This window comes from Myxocyprinus asiaticus, chromosome 30, assembly GCF_019703515.2.
Source record: "Myxocyprinus asiaticus isolate MX2 ecotype Aquarium Trade chromosome 30, UBuf_Myxa_2, whole genome shotgun sequence".
Taxonomy (NCBI): Eukaryota; Metazoa; Chordata; class Actinopteri; order Cypriniformes; family Catostomidae; genus Myxocyprinus; species Myxocyprinus asiaticus.
In genome coordinates this window covers 41648008-41667831 of record NC_059373.1, presented here as the reverse complement: position 1 = coordinate 41667831, position 19824 = coordinate 41648008, and the positions used below count along the sequence as shown (strand labels likewise).

The 19824-nt window shown below is 39.3% G+C and overlaps 1 protein-coding gene across 1 annotated transcript in view; it reads right to left on the bottom strand.

The window, feature by feature from the left end:
* Positions 1 to 13159, bottom strand: part of LOC127420767 (ubiquitin-conjugating enzyme E2 E1-like) — a 36986-nt gene extending 23827 nt beyond the window's left edge. The window contains exons 1-3 of the mRNA XM_051663301.1: positions 13068 to 13159; positions 10998 to 11167; positions 10187 to 10237 (exon numbers count right to left, since the gene is read on the bottom strand). Coding sequence (XP_051519261.1) covers positions 10187 to 10237; positions 10998 to 11167; positions 13068 to 13136 — 290 coding nt within the window. The 5' untranslated portion in view covers positions 13137 to 13159. The remainder of the gene's footprint in view (positions 1 to 10186; positions 10238 to 10997; positions 11168 to 13067) is intronic.
* Between the last annotated feature and the right edge of the window lie 6665 nt (positions 13160 to 19824).

The window sequence follows — 19824 nt, the reverse complement described above, 5'->3', positions numbered from 1 at the left end:
GGCATTCTTAACATAGGCCTTTGCACAGTATTTGCAAATGTACACAGCCTTTCCTTCTACATTGGCTGAGGTGAAATGTATCCACACATCAGATGGTGCACGTGGCATTGTTCTGTAGAATAAGATTAGAAAAAAGCTTGTAAAAAACACTAATGCAATGCCATGCACAGATATATAAATAGTTAGCTAAACAATTGGAATATTCTGGAATGGTAAAAATATTTTACAATATGAATAGAAATATGCTAGATGAACACTCCTCAATCAGAATCAGCTTTATTGCCAAGTATGCTTACACATACAAGGAATTTGTCTTGGTGACAGGAGCTTCCAGTGTACAACAATACAAAAACAATTCAAAAACAGCAGCAAGACATAGATAATAATACAAAATAAAAAATAGTTATACACATATGTTCATACACACACATACACACACGTAGTGCAATCTAATACAAATCTGTTATGTACAGTGCAAATGTTTTTTTTTTTTTTTTTTTGGATGTGTTGGATAAAAATAAAAAAGACTAAACTGTGTACTGCACATAGTTATTGCTCAATGGGGCAATTTAACTGTTCATGAGATGGATAGCCTGAGGGGAAAAACTGTTCCTGTACCTGATGGTTCTGGTGCTCAGAGCTCTGAAGCGTCGGCCAGAAGGCAACTGTTAAACAAATGTAATGGGCAGGGTGAGTGGGGTCCAGAGCGATTTTTCCAGCCTTTTTCCTCACTCTGGAAGTGTGTAGTTCTTGAAGGGGGGCAGGGGGCAACCAATAATCCTCTCAGCAGTCCGAACTGTCCTTTGTAGTCTTCTGATGTCTAATTTCGTAGCTGAACCAAACCAGACAGTTATTGAAGTGCAGAGGACAGACTCAATGACCACTGAGTAGAATTGTATCAGCAGCGCCTGTGGCAGGTTGAACTTCCTCAGCTGGCGAAGGAAGTACAACCTCTGCTGGGCCTTTTTCACAATGGAGTCTGACAGTGGTGTCGTCTGCAAACTTCAGGAGCTTGACAGAGTGGTCCTTGGCGATGCAGTCATTGGTGTAGAGGGAGAAGAGTAGTGGGGAGAGCACACATCCCTGGGGGGTACTAGTGCTGAATGTACAGGTGCTGGAAGTGAGTTTCCCCTGTCTCACAAGCTGCTGCCTGTCCGTCAGAAAGCTGGTAATCCACTGACAGATAGACATGGGAACAGAGAGTTGGTGTAATTTATTCTGGAGTATAGCTGGGATGATGGTGTTGAAAGCCGAACTGAAGTCCACAAAAAGGATCCTTGCATATGTCCCTGGTCTGTCCAGATGTTGCAGGATATGATGCCTTGTTCAGTGTGTTCCTGGCCTGATTGTACAAGACTTTATCCCCACCCCTGTAAGCATCCTCTTTGGCCTGACGAAGCTGCCTGAGCTCTGCTGTAAACCACGGTTTGTCATTGTTGAACTTTAAATAAGTCCTAGTAGGAATGCACATATCCTCACAGAAACTGATATTTGATGTAACAGTATATGTGAGCTTGTCCAGGTCTGTGGCTGCAGCCTCAAAAACACTCCAATCCATGCAATCAAAGCAGCCTTGTAGTTCCCGCTCTGCTTCATTGGTCCATCTCTTTACAGTCCTTACTACTGGCTTAGTTGATTTTAATTTCTGCCTGTAGGTTGGAAGATGATGAACCAGACAATGATCAGAGAGTCCCAAAGCTGCTCTAGGGACAGAGCGATATGCATCCTTTATTGTTGTGTAGCAATGATCCAGTATGTTCCTGTCTCTGGTGGGGCATGTAATGTGCTGTTTGTATTTGGGCAGTTCACATGTGAGATTTGCTTTGTTAAAATCCCCAAGAATAATAATAACTGAGTCTGGGTATTGTTGTTCTGTGTCTGTGATTTGATCAGTCAGCTGTTGCAGTGCCGCATTCAAACACGCGTTTGGCGCGATATACACACTCACTAGAATAAACGAGGAAAACTCCCGCGGTGAGTAGAAAGGCTTACAGTTAATAAAGAGCACTTCCAAATTAGGGCAGCACATCCTCTTTAATGTTGTTACATCTGTACACCAACTTTCATTGATATAAAAGCATGTTTCACCACCTCTCGTTTTCCCCGTTAACTCCGCAATGCGATCCGCTCTGAACACCTGAAAGCCCGGCAGATGTAACGTGCTGTCCAGAATGGCTTCACTCAGCCAGGTTTCTGTGAAGCACAAGGCAGCAGAGGTTGAAAAGTCCTTGTTTGTGCAGGTGAGGAGATGTAGTTCGTCCGTTTTGTTAGGAAGAGAACGGATATTCGCAAGGTGAATGCTCGGCAGCGTTGTTCGAAAGCCCCGCCGACTGAGTTTGACCAGCGCACCAGCTCGTCTTCCTTGCCTGAGTCTCCTGAACAACACAGCCGCGCCTCCAACTAAAATGTCTGAATATTCAAAATCCGGGAAAAGACTGTCTGGTATAAGCTGTCGAATGTTCAGCAGTTCGTCTTTGGTAAAACTGACTGGAAAAAGATTACTAAACACAGGACAAACAAACAAAAACAACAAAACAATAGAAGCGCTCCACACCGAGGTGGCCATCCGCGGCACCATCATGACATGGCAACAACCAGCATGCTAAATCAAACTATAACCTACGTTCTTGTATGATAACTGAAATCTGGCAAGCAGAAGGCAGAAGAAACAGCATCACAGTTGAGCTAGCTAGCCTCTTAAATTGTCAATGAAATGCTGTTATCTAACATACATTTAGCATATCTGATTTACTGGCTAGCATACTACTGTATAAACACATTTGATTTAGTATTTGCTAGTTAATCTTTAATACCATAGATCAAATATATTTACCCTCGTAATATCATCAAAACTTACTTGACTGGATGTAGTCCTTGGGCTCAGATGCAGTAGTGTGGCTTCAATAGTCCTGCTGTAGTAAGTAGCCTGCAGTAAGTAGTGTGCTGTATGCATGTGATCGAGGAATGCGCAGGGAGAAATTCAACTGAATTTGCATTAAATCTGGTTGTTTTAACGAAGATTATGCTGCAAGATGTTTTTTTTTTTTTCAACTACATTTAAGTTCCCTGTTATAGGCTAATTTGCAATTTTGCAAATTTCCAGTTTATTCCCATTAATTCCCATATATTTCCGTTAATTCCCATGGAAAGTTTCCAACTTTAATTACAATGACCCTTACAGGACCCTTTTTTAAAAACGCTTTATTATAATTTAAACTTGAATTGTTTTTTTTTTTTGTTTTTTTAATGGAAGTATGTGTAAAAAAAAGTCTCCCTTTTGAAAATAAACAGAATAAATAAGAAAGCTAACAGAATTATAATAATAAACCGGATTATAAACATAATAAAAAATAACATGTTATATAACTAAAGCATGTTAGTTTACATGTTAGCATAGCATGTTAAATTAACTACTAAGTGAAAAATAACATCAGCTGTGTGAGCTTTTAAAGTAATGTCCTATGATTATTAATAATTAACATATATTGTAGGTGCGCGACTGCTCCTGTCTGTTCTCAACTGGTTTTGCTTCAGGACAGATTTTACATTGGAAATCAAGTGGCGACCCGCCATAGTAAAAACGTAACCTGTATTTAATGTATCCTGGGTCGCATTTCCTTTTATGTTGCACAGTTTTGTTCATAGTTTTCAAGTACATCAAGCATCATGCATCAAGTACATTCATGCATCAAGTGACGTTATTTTTGTTGTTGACGTCAACAACAAAAGCGAGAGGACGTTTTCTCTCCCCCCTTTTAAAAATTGAAGAGCATATTTACTTATATGAACTCATTATTATCCCGTTTGTTTCCTCATTTCAAACATAATTCAAACAGAACATACATATTACACAGGAGGAAAGGCTCCTCATTACCATGTAGCTAGTCAGTGTAGCTAGTCTTAAATAACAGTAATAATAACAAATTATAGTATTTATGAAAAAATAAATACTAGCTGAAACACATCTTGAAACTTTAACTACAACTGCCACTGTTGATAAATATGAGGTCTAATAGATTCTACCTTTAGATTATTTCATATGAAACTATAACATTTTGTCAAAATATAACGTAAAATCGTGAAACAATTTTGTAAAGGTGATGTATAATAAAAAAAAATGACAAAAATAGCGCATAGCAGTGTTGCTGTTTTCCTCCTCAGTGCTGTTTGGCATGTCAGGGCTGCCTGCTGTTTGAGAGGTTCGACTTCCTCTGTAACACTTTAAACTAGAAAAGTCTCACCAGAATTGAAATTGGTCACATCAGTTTTGAAGTCTGTGCTCCGCAATATCGAGGTTCCGCTGGTTCCGTTACACTCGCGCGAAAGTGCAGATGAGACGCTTTTAGCTGATTGTGAGATTATCATTAAATCTGACTCGGCAGTCCTAAATAGGCTATCACTTGGGCGGCCGCCAAAATATCTTCAATGGGAGAACCATGGCATTAAAAGAACACTTATGTGAGAATGTTGTTTGTAGACTACAGCTCAGCATTCAACACCACAGTGCCCTCCAAGCTTGATGAGAAACTCCGGGCTCTGGGCTTAAACAGCTCGCTGTGCAGCTGGATCCTGGACTTCCTGTCAAGCAGACGCCAGGTGGTTAGAATAGGCTAGAATAGGAGTGAATGTGTTCTCAGCCCACTCCTGTATTCCTTGTACAAACATGACTGTGTAGCAACACATAGCTCCAATGCCATCATTAGGTTTGCTGATGACACGACGGTGGTAGGTCTGATCACTGACAATGATGAAACAGCCTACAGAGAGGAGGTGCACACTCTGACACACTGGTGTCAGGAGCACAACCTCTCCCTCAACGTCAGTAAGACAAAGGAGCTTGTGGTGGACTTCAGAAGAAAAGACAGAGAACACAGTCCCATCATCATCAATGGAGCACCAGTGGAGAGAGTCAGCAGCTTCAAGTTCCTGGGTGTCCACATCACTGAGGAACTCACATGGTCCATCCACACTGAAGTCATTGTGAAGAAGGCTCATCAGCGCCTCTTCTTCCTGAGACGGCTGAGGGAGTTTGGAATGAACCACCACATCCTCACACGGTTCTACACCTGCACTGTAGAGAGCATCCTGACTGGCTGCATCTCCGCCTGGTACGGCAATAGCACTGCCCACAACCGCAAAGCACTGCAAAGGGTGGTGCGAACTGCCAGACACATCATCGGAGGTGAGCTTTCATCCTTCCAGGACATATATACCAGGCGGTGTTTGAAAGAAGCTCAGAGGATCATCAGAGACTCCAGCCACCCGAGCCATGGGCTGTTCTTTCTGCTACCATCAGGTAGGCGGTATCGCAGCATCAGGACCCGCACCAGCCGACTCCATGATAGCTTCTTCCCCCAAGCAATCAGACTTCTGAACTCTTGATCTCCCACGATCAAAATACATCAGCACTGCACTTTATTACTCTTACTCTTCTATCTCACACCGGACTATTATAAATTATATTATTATTATTATTATATTATGTTCTCTCTTAACAACTGACTATCAACCGACAGCCTGAATGTCAATACAGTACAATACTGTACATTCTATGTATATATATATACTTTTTTATATATTTTTATTTTTTATTTTTATTGAATAATGTGTATCTATACAGTGTGTATTGTATACTGTACAGTGTATGTTATTATTTGTATATTGTTGAGTGTAATTATGTGTATATCAGATGTTTAAATTGTGTTGTGTTAATTTGATGTTATTGTAGATTGGTATATGTCTCATCACTGTCACGACTGCTATGTTGATCGGAACTGCACCCAAGAATTTCACACACCATTACACTTGTGTATATGGCTGTGTGACAATAAAAGTGATTTGATTTGATCATTGTTCTTTCCCTGCTGTCCACGACCCAGTCCGAATAGACCTGTGACCCACCAGTTGAGAAACACTGCTTTAACTCACACACACACTCACTTATGTCAGACCCCCTCGCCTCGCTTCTCTCTGACATTTTCTCCGCTGCATGTGTGTGTGTGTGTGTGTGTGGCAAGTTGACGAGTCTGACAGGCAGACGAGGAGGAAAGGAGATGCGCAAGCGCAGGTGAGATTCTCCATCCGGTTGCATTTTTTTCTCAATACCGTAGATAAACAAACGTACACGGTATGAAAACCATCAATTTTCATACCGTGGTATACTGTGAAACTGGTATACCGCTGCAACCCTACTACACAATTACTGGTGAGTGAAATGTAAACATATGCTTGGCAACTGGCTGACATATTCACTAGTCGCATAGCACAGAATTTGGTTGCAAATGTGAGTGATTTCCTCTTATTGTAGTACAGGGTTGCGCATTGAGTGAAAGATCGATCAAATGAAGATTGCGATTAATCGGAAAAACTATATTTTTACCCACACTTACTCATTATACACAGCTCTGCTTTACACTTTTTTGCAACACAAATGTAGTTTTTGTCATTTCAATGAAGCACACTAAAACAGAGCTTGAAAACTGAAAGAGAGAGAGAGAGAGAGAGAGAAGGGAGAAATAAAGAGGAACAGAAACTGACATAACAGAGAGAGGAAAACCAATGGGAATTAGAGCCATATCAGAGGAGGGGATGTGACTTACATCTTGAACATAAACTGCGACAGAAAAGCAGCTAATAAGTGCAGACACATGAGAACGAGAGCATTAAAACTGGTTAAACAGATGACAAAGCTGATGACGAGTTGTTTAAAGACGAGGTGTATCAGCTATGCCGTTCTGAGTCAAGTACAATTACCTTCACGGATACAGTCACAAATAACATTATAAAACGGATAGCTGCAGTCCTGAATGTTGATTAATCAATACAGTGTTCCAGTCATGCAAAATACACTGTAGTAATAAAGTAGTGTGATACTATTTCATTTATTTCATTGAATGAAATAAAAAGCTGTACAAATAATTTGAAAAATGGACAAACGTTTTTTTGGACACCAAACATTGTAAAAACTCATGAACTCTGTAATAATGCATGTAAATTTAAATGCACAATCCACAAATAATAGCCACATCCTAAGAACATGTAATATTTAATTTCTATTCGTTGTCAAACACACATTAATGAGGGAAAACCAGCGTTGTGGACATGATATTTCTCTGTTACAGACGTACCATTTGTAAAAGTGACCCTTACTGTTCATGACAAAGGGAAAAACCATCCAAAATGCTTTGAATCAGGGCAGTCTGAAGCGGCAGTGCGCATGCACATACACAGCGTGTCTGTGTGAGTGAGAGCCATGCTCATCTTGCCCTGTGAGGATTATTTCAACATCTCTGTACCTTGTTACGTTGATTTGGGGCTGTAAGTAATGATGGCATTTCCCATATTCTGTTTGTTTCATGAGGCAATAAACGAAATGCAATAAACATGTATGTATGAATGTTACATGGGGGCTATCGTTTTCATTTATTACTTCATGAAACAAACAGAATGTGGGAAATAGCACATTGTTACTTACATCGCAGTATTGATTAAAACAAGTCCAAGCTCAACCTAAAACGGCACATTTCACAAGTTATACAGTGGAACTGTCACAGATGAGGGCCGTAGCAAGCGTCTGTGAATGAGACGTGCATAAGCACAAGCACACACATTCATAACACACACAAACCACCGCTGCACTCGCAGTCCGGCTGCCGCCACTAATAATACACCATGTATACAGAGATTAGGGTTTGTTTTGTCGTTTAATATTCGTTACATGCAGTTTATCGCCTCATTTTGGTTTAATTCATTACAGCTGTTTGAAGTTCATTATTCTCTCTCTGTGAGCGAGTCACCAGGATTACCAGAAACACCTTTATAAACAGGCACCATCATTTATGCAAGTGCATTGTAATTTATTTCTCATTTAAATCAGCATACATCTGTAATATAGGCACATTTATGGTTCATGTTACATCCGTCAAACCTTAAATAGCAGTCCAAATTCCAAGCTTTTAAATGACACCTATTTTAAAATGAGAAGCTTTTAATGAATTAGCAAGCAGTTTTAGGTTGAAGGATGAAACATTTAAACCTTTGTACATTTGTACATATTCTGGCCAACTTTCTGTTTTTGTTGATTGTTTTTAAAATAATAATTTGCACATACAGTTGTGCTCAAAAGTTTGCATACCCTGGCAGAAATTGTGAAATCTTGGCATTGATTTTGAAAATATGTAACAAGGTAATGGAACTTTATAAAGATGGAAAAGGATATAAAAAGATATCCAAAGCCTTGAAAATGCCAGTCAGTACAGTTCAATCACTTATTAAGAAGTGGAAAATTCGGGGATCTCTTGATACCAAGCCAAAGTCAGGTAGACCAAGAAAGATTTCAGCCACAAATGCAAGAAGAATTGTTCGGGATACAAAGAAAAACCCACAGGTAACCTCAGGAGAAATACAGGCTGCTCTGGAAAAAGACGGTGTGGTTGTTTCAAGGAGCACAATACGACGATACTTGAACAAAATTGAGCTGCATGGTCGAGTTGCCAGAAAGAATCCAATGCCACAAAAAAGCCCGGTTACAATATGCCCGGCAACACCTTGACACGCCTCACAGCTTCTGGCACACTGTAATTTGGAGTGACAAGACCAAAATAGAGCTTTATGGTCACAACCATAAGTGCTATGTTTGGAGAGGGGTCAACAAGTATTGTGCTCCTTGAAACAACTACACCGTCTTTTTCCAGAGCAGCCTGTATTTCTCCTGAGATTTGCACAAGCAGGTATGACAGCTGCATTATACCTTAATAATTGCGATCATGAGCCTGCAAAGACGCAAATTATATATCATCACAAGTGGTTCACCACTTTTTCAAGTGGACTTTGACGTCATTCGAACCCAGGTGTGCACCAAAAGTGCTTGTGTGAAAGAAACCTAAAACCTGGTTTTAGTTAACCCATACACCATTTATTAAAGCTGCTCAGAGCTTCAATCAGAGGCTGCTGAGTTAACTGGAACCTGACACTGCTATCCTGCAGCATCAACCACACTTGACCTCTTTTAATTGGTTGCCAACCACAGAACTAAATTTCCACACAAGACACCAAACTAGAGAAAACAGCACTGGACTGTCTAACACAGGTTTATATCAATATATTTTTATGAGAATTTAGGGATATTGCATAAATTCAGGATGGAAACTCTAAGATGCGAATCAAATCTTAAAAACGCGCTTTAAAAAACGTATATGCACACTTTGTGGATATTTTTTAGTTTTATTTGATAAGACAATAAGCATAAACTACAATGGAAACACATTTAAAGAATATATTCCTAATTAATTTATATAGAAGTATAGATATGCATCAAAAAGTCATGTGACCTTGACTTGACAAGCCATGAGAACTCATCATTCACCACACAGCATCTGAAATATTGCTTTGGTTATTCTGAAATGCCAAAGTCTGTCATCAAAATGATTGTCTACTATTACCTCCCAAAACTGTTTCACTCCCAGACATAAGGCATCTGCTGCTGAACGCTAGCAAACAAAGTTCATCAGAGCATTTTGTCTGCACACTCTTCAACCATAAATTAATTTATTACATTTAAATTAAGAGCCACAGTGGTTCCAACTTCCATCTTCTTTTCCGTTTTGCACCAGTTTCCCCCAGAAGTTACAGTTTTGTTTTTGTATTTTAAATACAGGATACAAACGCTGCTTTAGTCACAAATTGTTTTGCGATATTCAGATTTTTCGCATAGCAAATTCATAACTTAGATGGAAACATGACTTATGACCAGGCCAGTCATTCAACAAATAGATTCAAGAGAAGTTGAAAGGTCAGAATATGTGCTATTGCTATAGGCGGTGGCTCCCAAATAGTGAATTCAAATAATTCTAACTTGTTTATAGTTATCTTACACAAAGCATGTTCCAATCAGTTCTCTCTGGTACAGAGCTGTTTACACGGAATGCATTAAAAAAAAACATTGAGATGAAGCACAGCCAAAAGAAATAGAACACAGGTGACGACTTCTAACATGACAAAACTCTTACACCACTTGTGGTGTGGCATGCTGAAAAAAACAGCTTGATGCATCGCAACAGTCAAAGATGTCCATCTGGCCCATGTTTACATGGAAATACAGTACAGAAGTGCGCATGCAGTGTGAACAGCCCCTAAGGTAACCACAGTGGACCGCAGTGCAAAGTGCAAAGCAAACACGATTCCTTACCTGCAGTTTGGCGGAGGATCCAACATAATATCAGCCAACTCTTTCTGGATCCTGAAAAAAAGAAAGAATTGAATTATTAAAAATAATCCTTATTTAACTCTGAAAAAAAAAACGTTTTACTAAAATTAAACTAGATAAAGCATTTTGGAATTTTATAATGGCTGTCTCTCAAACTAGGGCCTTGTTCTGCAGGTTGTCAACTTCAGTACTGTATTGATATGAATTATCAGATATACTTTCTCTTGAATTTAAAGATATAGTTAATATTTCAGTAACTTGTTATTAAATTATTAAAATGGTATGCATTTATTTGATCAGACACTCTTTTTGATAATGGAATTAAACCGTAAAACATAGAATCTAGAAAAAAATTATAAAATGGACATCACAGGGCCCAACAAAACCTAGCAAGCTGCTTGTCGGGGCAGCATTTGTGGCCATCATAGGCACAAGTGTGCTGCTGTCTACAAGCAGCACACTAGCCAATGAGCATAAAAAGCTTGTATCAGCTCCCCATCTCTTCCTATTTCATTACGGCAGTAAAAAAAGTTTGTAGTAAAGATCTATCGCAGTGAACGCTGCTGATTAGTGTGTAACATCAGAATCAGATTTATTGCCAAGTATGCTTACACATACAAGGAATCTGTCTTGAAGACAGGAGCTTCCAGTGTACAACAATACAAAAACAGCAGCAAGACATAGATAATAATAAAAAATAGTTATACACATACGTACATACACACACACACTGACACACACATACACATGGGTAGTGCAAATCTAATACAATCTGTACATGGTGTCTCCTCACCTCTTGGCACTGGTGGACAGGAGTTTGGAGGTCTTGCTCATGTTGGCTTTGCTCTCTTTCTTCTTCCCAGCTATGTCTTTATCTTGCTGCTGATGGTTGGAGGATGATGAGGAGAAGGATGATGAAGAACTAGAGCTGGCACGCGAGTCCTCATCCGACATGCTCCCGAACTTACACACACACAGAAAAAAAAAAAACTCCAATGAGGACAATGACATGATTTATTGTACATAAGTAACCATGTATTGATGTAATGATGCACAATTTATCAATGTAAAAATATATCGAATCAACAGCAATGCAATGTACCAGCATATCAAAGTAGCATTGTAATGATGCATTTATTGATATATTTTCATTTGATTAAATGCATAGTTAAAATTTCTAATACCATGTAACATTTTATCGAAGTAACGATGTCTCGGTGTAATGGTGTATTAATGTACTGGTGATATCTTTGTAACAATGTTTCGATGTAATGGTGTATAAATGCAATCTTGTAACGTCATATCAATGTAACAATGTATCACATATCAAAGTAATAAACAACAATGTAGCCTAATGATGAATTGCATGAGTTATTCACGAGACTGTGATGAGTTACAATTTTACAATATTAAAGTACAGATATATCGGTGTAATAGTGCATAGTTTAATGATGCTGCGTCGCATTAAAGTAATAATTTTAGAATATTGAAATACAGATGTATCGATGTAACAGTTCAGCAGTCAAACAATAATTAGTCGTATCTAAGTAACAATGTATTGAAGTAACAATTTAAGAATATATCAAAGTAGCAACGTATCGGTGTAACAGTGCAACAATGTAAAAATGTGTTGTCGTACTGAAGTAACAATTTAAGGATATATTGAAGTACCGATTAGGGCTGCAACTAACGATTATTTTGATAATCAATTAATCAAACGATTATTAGAGCGATTATTCAACTATTCTGCAATTATTGCAACGATTAATCATTAGCTCTTAACTGATTATTCAGCTTGTGCCCTGACTTAAAAGTTTGTCTTAAAAGTGCTTATTAACAATAGAGGACAACATCATCTTTTAAAAATACCTCTAAATGACATTCACTGAATTAAAGGAAAAAAATACTTTTAATTAAGTTTAATTCTGTAAAGTAATTCACTGCAAAAAATCTATTGTTATCAAGAGTTTTTGTCTTGTTTTCCATTTAAAGTGGTCTAAAAATCCTAAAAAATAAGATATATTTACTTGAGAAGTACCATATAAGATATTTAGACTTGCTCTAAGAGAAAGTATCTTAAATGTAAGTGTACTTTGTATATAAGTGTATTTACTTCTGCGAGTGCAGTAAAGACAAATATACTTATATTCAAGATCTATTCTCTAAAAGCAAGTCTAAATATCTGATATGCTGCTTCGATCGGGTGAATGCAAATTTTTTTTTATTTTATTTTTTTTTATATTTGTATTTTTAATATTATATTCAACATTCTCAGATATTTTTTGTATTTTGAATTTTATATAGATGCATTAATGTGACGATGTATCGGGGTATCATGCATTGATGAACTAGCGTGGGTTTGACCTTTAACTCCAGAACAACAACACAACGTGATCCCTGCGCGAGTTTACACTTCATTACACAATAAAATAACGCTGAAATCAACTTCCAGATGTGAATACATCCCGTCTGTTTGATCCAGACTAATGCAATAATGACCCTGATCGAGCAGAATCAACTCACACATGCGATCAATGACATGAGATAATAACAATCGTCCGGCCGGAGGAAGTCAAGCACAAGCACACATCGATGTCGAACTCGCTAAACTTCAACTTTACCCCGATGCCACTAACTCGGTGAATGAATCCGGTAAAAACAGTAAATGTGTCGATCTATCGCTATGAATGTTTTGCTCTATACAGCAGCTGATCAGAGCTCAGTCTGTCTTCATTTAACGCCCATGGATGAATATATCTGACCCACATCATACAGACAAGAATAAATGCAACCTAACGCATCGTATACGTACATATGATAGTGTTTGTATAGGTATGAAGTAAGGTTTTGAAGGGTTGTGTACCTCTCTTTGTGTCGGTTTGAGTCCGTGGACGCGTGTGTCTCTTTGAACGGAAGTGCTGCAGTCACACATGCACGCGCGCGCGCGCGCACACACACACACACACACACAACAGCAATTAGCTCTACCGGAGACATCACTATACTCAGTCCATACACTCACCGTCACAAACAGTCATTATCAGTTGATTATCACATCACCATGCGGTAATGGTAATAATGAAAATCTAAAAGTAACAGAAAATACTATGTTTTTTGGACATTTATATATGATACTCTTTGAAGTTGTCCAAATACCATGGTACATGAATATGGTATTGAGCATCATGGTAGCTATCTTTCAACACACCATAGGGCCTTTTCCACTGGCCAAAACTAAACCTAAAACTAAAGCCAGTTTCAGGTTCCCTGGGACTAGTGCTTTTCATCGTTTTCGCCCCTAAGTACCTATAGTTCTTCGAAGCAGTTTTAGGGGACATTTTTAGCTCCTACTCCGGGGTAGATACATTTGGCGCATAACAGAATCAGAATGAGTTTTATTGCCAAACTATGCTTACACATACAAGGAATTTGTCTTGGTGACAGGAGCTTCCAGTAAACAACAATAAAAAAAAACAGCAACAAGACTTTTAAAAAATAATTAAAATTGAATAAATAATAGATAAATATTGAAAAGAAAAAAGTATATATAGAATACACAATAGACAATATATATATATAGATATACATACATACACATATACATACATATACACATATATGAATATATATATACATACATATTCATACATACATACACACACACATACACGTACGTAGTTCAAATCTAATTTCAAATTGGTTATGTACAGTGCAAGGGAATGTAATGGCAGAAGAGGTAGGATGTGTTGGATAATATAAAAAGACTAAGTTGTGTATTGCACATTAATTATTGCTCAAAGGGGCAGTTTTAACTGTTCATGAGATGGATAGCCTGGGGGAAAAAACTGTTCCTGTGCCTGACGGTTCTGGTGCTCAGAGCTCTGAAGCGGCGGCCAAAAGGCAACAGTTCAAAAAGGTAGTGGGCAGGGTGAGTGGGGTTCCAGCCTTTTTCCTCACTCTGGAAGTGTATAGTTCTTGAAGGGGGGGCAGGGGGCAACCAATAATCCTCTCAGCAGTCCGAACTGTCCTTTGTAGTCTTCTGATGTCTGATTTCGTAGCTGAACCAAACCAGACAGTTATTGAAGTGCAGAGGACAGACTCAGTGACCGCTGAGTAGAACTGTATCAGCAGCACCTGTGGCAGGTTGAACTTCCTCAGCTGGCGAAGGAAGTACAACCTCTGCTGGGCCTTTTTCACAATGGAGTCAATGTGGGTCTCCCACTTCAGGTCCTGTGAGATGGTAGTGCCCAGGAACCTGAATGACTCCACTGCTGCCACAGTGCTGTTTAGAATGGTGAAGGGGGACAGTGTTGGGGGGTTCCTCTTAAAGTCCACAGTCATTTCCACCTTTTTGAGCGTGTTCAGCTCAAGGCTGTTTTGATTGCACCAGACAGCCAGCTGTTTAACCTCGCTTCTGTATGCAGACTCATCATCATCTCGGATGAGGCCGATGACAGTGGTGTCGTCTGCAAACTTCAGGAGCTTGACAGAGGGGTCCTTGGCGATTCAGTTGTTGGTGTTGAGGCAGAAGAGTAGTGGGGAGAGCACACATCCCTGGGGGGAACCAGTGCTGAATGTACAGGTGCTGGAAGTGAATTTCCCATCTCACAAGCTGCTGCCTGTCTGTCAGAAAGCTGGTAATCCACTGACAGATAGACATGGGAACAGAGAGTTGGTGTAATTTAGTCCAGAGAATAGCTGGGATGATGGTGTTGAAAGCCGAACTGAAGTCCACAAAAAGGATCCTTGCATATGTCCCTGGTCTGTCCAGATGTTGCAGGATATGATGCAATCCCATGTTGACTGCATCATCCACAGACCTGTTTGCTCAATAAGCAAATTGAAGGGGATCTAGAAAGGGTCCAGTAATATCCTTCAGGTGGGCCAACACCAGTCTCTCAAATGACTTCATGACCACAGACGTCAGGGCGACAGGTCTGTAGTCATTAAGTCCTGTGATTTTTGGTTTCTTTGGGATAGGGATGATTGTGGAACATTTGAAGCAGCATGGGACTTCACACTGCTCCAGTGATCTATTGAAGATCTGTGTGAAGATGTGGGCCAGCTGGTTAGCACAGGATCTAAGACATGCAGGTGAAACGCCATCTGGGCCCTGTGCTTTCCTTATCCTTTGTTTTTTGAAAGACGCAGCTCACATCATCTTCACAGATCTTAAGTGCAGGTTGAGTAGCAGGAGGGGGAGGAGAGGAGTTGTAGGAAGTGTCGGTGTTTGTGTGAAGTGAAGGTCAGAGTGGGTGTGGGGTGTGAGATTGGGCCTTTCAAATCTACAGTAGAACACATTCAGGTCGTTAGCCAGTTGTTGGTCCACCACAGGGTTGGGAGTAGGAGTCCTGTAATTTGTAAGTTATTTCATGCCACTCCACACTGATGCAGGGTCGTTAGCTGAAAACGTGTTTTTCAGCTTCTCAGAGTATCTTCTTTTAGCCACTCTGATTCCCTTATTCAGTGTGTTCCTGGCCTGATTGTACAAGACTTTATCCCCAACTCTGTAAGCATCCTCTTTGGCCTGACGAAACTGCCTGAGTTCCGCTGTAAACCATGGTTTGTCATTGTTAAATGTTAAATAAGTCCTAGTAGGAATGCACATATCCCCACAGAAACTGATATTGATGTAACAGTATCTGTGAGCTCATCCAGGTTTGTGGTTGCAGCCTCAAAAACACTCGAATCCGACAGTGATCAGAGAGTCCCAAAGCTGCTCTAGGGACAGACCAATATGCATCCTTTATTGTTGTGTAGCAGTGATCCAGTATATTTCTGTCTCTGGTTGGGCATGTAATGTGCTGTTTGTATTTGGGCAGTTTACGTGTGAGGTCTGCTTTGTTAAAATCCCCAAGAATAATAATAACTGAGTCCGGGTATTGTTGTTCTGTGTCTGTGATTTGATCAGCCAGCTGTTGCAGCGTCACATTCAAACACGCGTTTGGCGCGATATACACATTCACCAGAATAAACGAGGAAAACTCCCGCGGCGAGAAGAAAGGCTTACAGTTAATAAAGAGCGCTTCCAAATTAGGACAGCACTGGTAGTAAACTGGTAGTAAACTTACTGTTTTTAAAGTGTCTGACAAAGATAACATTATATAGTATGAAATCAGCCCTATTAAATGAAAAATAAAATAAAAAATAGCACAAAAAAAAAGTAATAATGGCTCACATGCAGAGGGTCCCTTGATGAAGCCATGTCTCTCACGAAGAACAGGTGAGTTTGTTATGGTTCTTCATAGTAAAAGGGAGCCAATCACAACTAATTTAGGGGGAAAGGGGAATAACCAGTGAAATTTAAGGTTACACAAAAAACACTAAGAGCCCGCCCCACAACTAACAAAATTAAAAGATGTTCGCACGAGCAAAGGCAGAAGAATGATCTTGCTTGTGCGGCAGAGGTTTCCTAGCACGAGAGAGGTTGTATTGCATGCACAGGAGATTATGTGCGCACAAGGGTTTAAAACACGCGTGCGAGTTCACCTGTTTCCTCGCGTGGCTTCAATCTATCGCGCGTGCAAGCGTCAAAAATGCGCACAGATTATTGGCACTGATTTGCCGCCATAGTTCTCGCTCTTTGTGGGGAGTGTGGCGAGTTGTGCGTGGATGCCGCGGAGAATAGCGTGAAGCCTCCACACACGTTATGTCTCCACGGTAACACACTCAACAAGCCACGTGATAAGATGAGCGGATTGACAGTCTTAGACGCGGAGGCAACTGAGATTTGTCCTCTGCCACCCAGATTGAGGCGAGTCACTACGCCACCACGAGGACCTAGAGCGACTTGGGAATTGGGCATTCCATATTGGGGAGAAAAGGGGAGAAAAAAAAGGATATTCTTTTTTTTATACTTTAAACATCACATCACCCGCTAAGAATGCACGCCCATGTGAGTGAAAACACTGGAGACCAGAAATTGAAAACAGGCAAATCATGGAATATTTCTGCATTCAGGAAAAAGGTGGATAGAACTGGATTGCTCATGACGTCTTATCAGTGAAGCCACTGCGCCTCCATATTGCTATGTCCAAACATTCCAATGTCCCTGTTGACTTAAATCATCTCATTTTAGCGAATAAACATTAGTCATTCAATCACTGATTTTATATCTGAAATCTGCATGTACATCCCTACAACACAGACGTCCTACACATGTAATTATTTAGTTATTTAAAGTCAGGAATTTTTCCTGATTCTTGAAAGCCCGAGCAAGTTATGTGCATCTATTTTTTTTTTTTTTTAAATCATGCATATCAAACAGTCTACCTCTAACAAACTTCATCGGTGAACATATCACCTGAATGTAAATAAGTTCAGTGAAACTGAGGTAAGATACAAACAGACATTTTCAGACTTATTTATTGTGAACATTGAAGTGTTTGTTCATAGTTACTTGTTTTATGTTTTCATCAAAAAGTGCCTTTTTCTTGCGGTCACTTGAATAAGAGAGCACGCTTTCTCTCCCTCTATCACATGCGAAGAAAGGGAGGCATGCAAAGCAAAGTTGGTTAATTAAATTAACACGTATTTATGACATGTATCCATGTATGACCACAGAGAGCACAAATCCCGGGCATTTAAGGCGATTTAGAAATCCCGGTCTGACTAATTCCCTTTCGGGGGTTAGGGTTAGGGTCAATCCACTTTGATATACATTTTATTGATCAAATATAATATAAATCCTGTGTAACACATTGAGAGCAATGAAAAAAAACTGTGGTCAAATTCTTTGTATGTGTACAAATACTTGGCCATTAAAGTTGATTCTGATTCTCATTTTGATATTAACCATCAATGTAGTAGATGAGGGATGTGAAGTGTATTGGTGGGAAAATGGACTGTGATTTTGTTGTAATGCCAACCTGTCTAGGCTGAAAAAGGGCTGCTCAGTGGTAAGCATTGTTGCCTCGAAGTAAGAACATCCTGGGTATGCATCTGCTGGCCAGCTAGGGCCTTTCTTTGAGTTTCCTCCTATTGCTATACTTTTTTCCCACATGTATTTAGGTTAATTAGAGTCTATAAATCTTTTTTTTATATTTTTTAAAATGCAAACATTTTTCCAAATGAGGGTTGCAGCATAAGGTAACCCAAAATATATTTTGTTGTAATGGATGGAGCTTCAGTGATTAGAATGTCATGGATTATCAACTAATTATGTACTTTACCTGTAGGTATTCAGTACATATTGCTTTTATTGGCACCAAAGTGCATACATTACAGAGTTATGACAGTTGGAGAAACACTGGTTTGAGAAATAATGTATTTTTTCTTGTGCTTGCAGGTTCATTCTGAGAATCAACCCTGATGGCACCAAATGCCAATCAAAGTCACACATCAACCAAAAATCTTTAAAGAGCGTGCAAAGAAAAAGCGTCAGTCTGAATCTCCCAGTGGCATCTCTCATCAGAGAGATTGTTGACTTTGATTGGCAAAATTACTAAAAAGTAACAACAAACTGATTTTTTTTTTTTATTGCATTTTAGTATGGCTTGTTTCGCTTTCAAAATGTTTACGTTTTAGCCATGTTACATTACAGATACCCAGGAGAGGAATTTTAAGAACTCGTTTTACTAAGTAAATGTTCAACAATGACAGTAAATGTACAATTATGTGTATGAGTAATTGTGATTTTTTGGGGGGTGAAAAAAACATGGTTTACAATGCTTTGTACACAATAAGATTTTCTTACAGGTAGAAAATGTAATTTAAATAATAAAAAAAAAAAAAATTACAAATGAAATCTTAATTAAATAACATTTAAATTAATTAATTAAACATTTTAATTTTATTTAATGAAAATATTGTAATTATACTGTAAATGGAAATACAGTAATACTGTAAATGAATATACAGTAAATATGCTGTAAATGAAAATACAGTAAATATACTGTAAATGAAAATACGGTAAATATACTGTAAATGAAAATACAGGTATATTAATGTAAATGGAAATACAATAATCCTACTGTAAATAATTTTCTGGTTAATAATCATCTGGCTGCCAGTAAGTTACTGTAAAATTTACAGCAAACTTTTTACAGTGTAAATCATATTTCTTACATTTAAGAACAGAAAAAACCTTCCTTCTTTTTATGGGGTAACCCAACCCATTCACATTCTATGTGGAGAGAGACAATCCACTCATTTTATTTTTTTTCTCTCCCCTTTTTCTCCCAATTTGGAATGCCCAATTCCCAATGTGCTTTTAAGTCCTCATGGTCACGTAGTGATTTGCCTCAGTCCGGGTGGCGGAGGACGAATCCCAGTTGCCTCCGCGTCTGAGACTGTCAACCCATGCATCTTATCATGTGGCATGTTGAGCGTGTTGCCACGGAGACATAGCGCATGTGGAGGCTTCACGCCACCCACCGCGGCAACCACGCTCAACTCACCGCGCGCCCCACCGAGAACGGACCACATTATAGCGACCACAAGGGGTTTACCCCAAGTGACTCTACCCTCCCTAGCAACCGGGCCAATTTGGTTGCTTAGGAGACCTGGCTGGACTCACTCAGCACACCCTGGGATTCGAACTAGCGAGCTAGTGAACTCCACAGGTGGTAGCCAGCGTATTTTACCACTGAGCTACCCAGGCCCCCGACAATTTTGACATA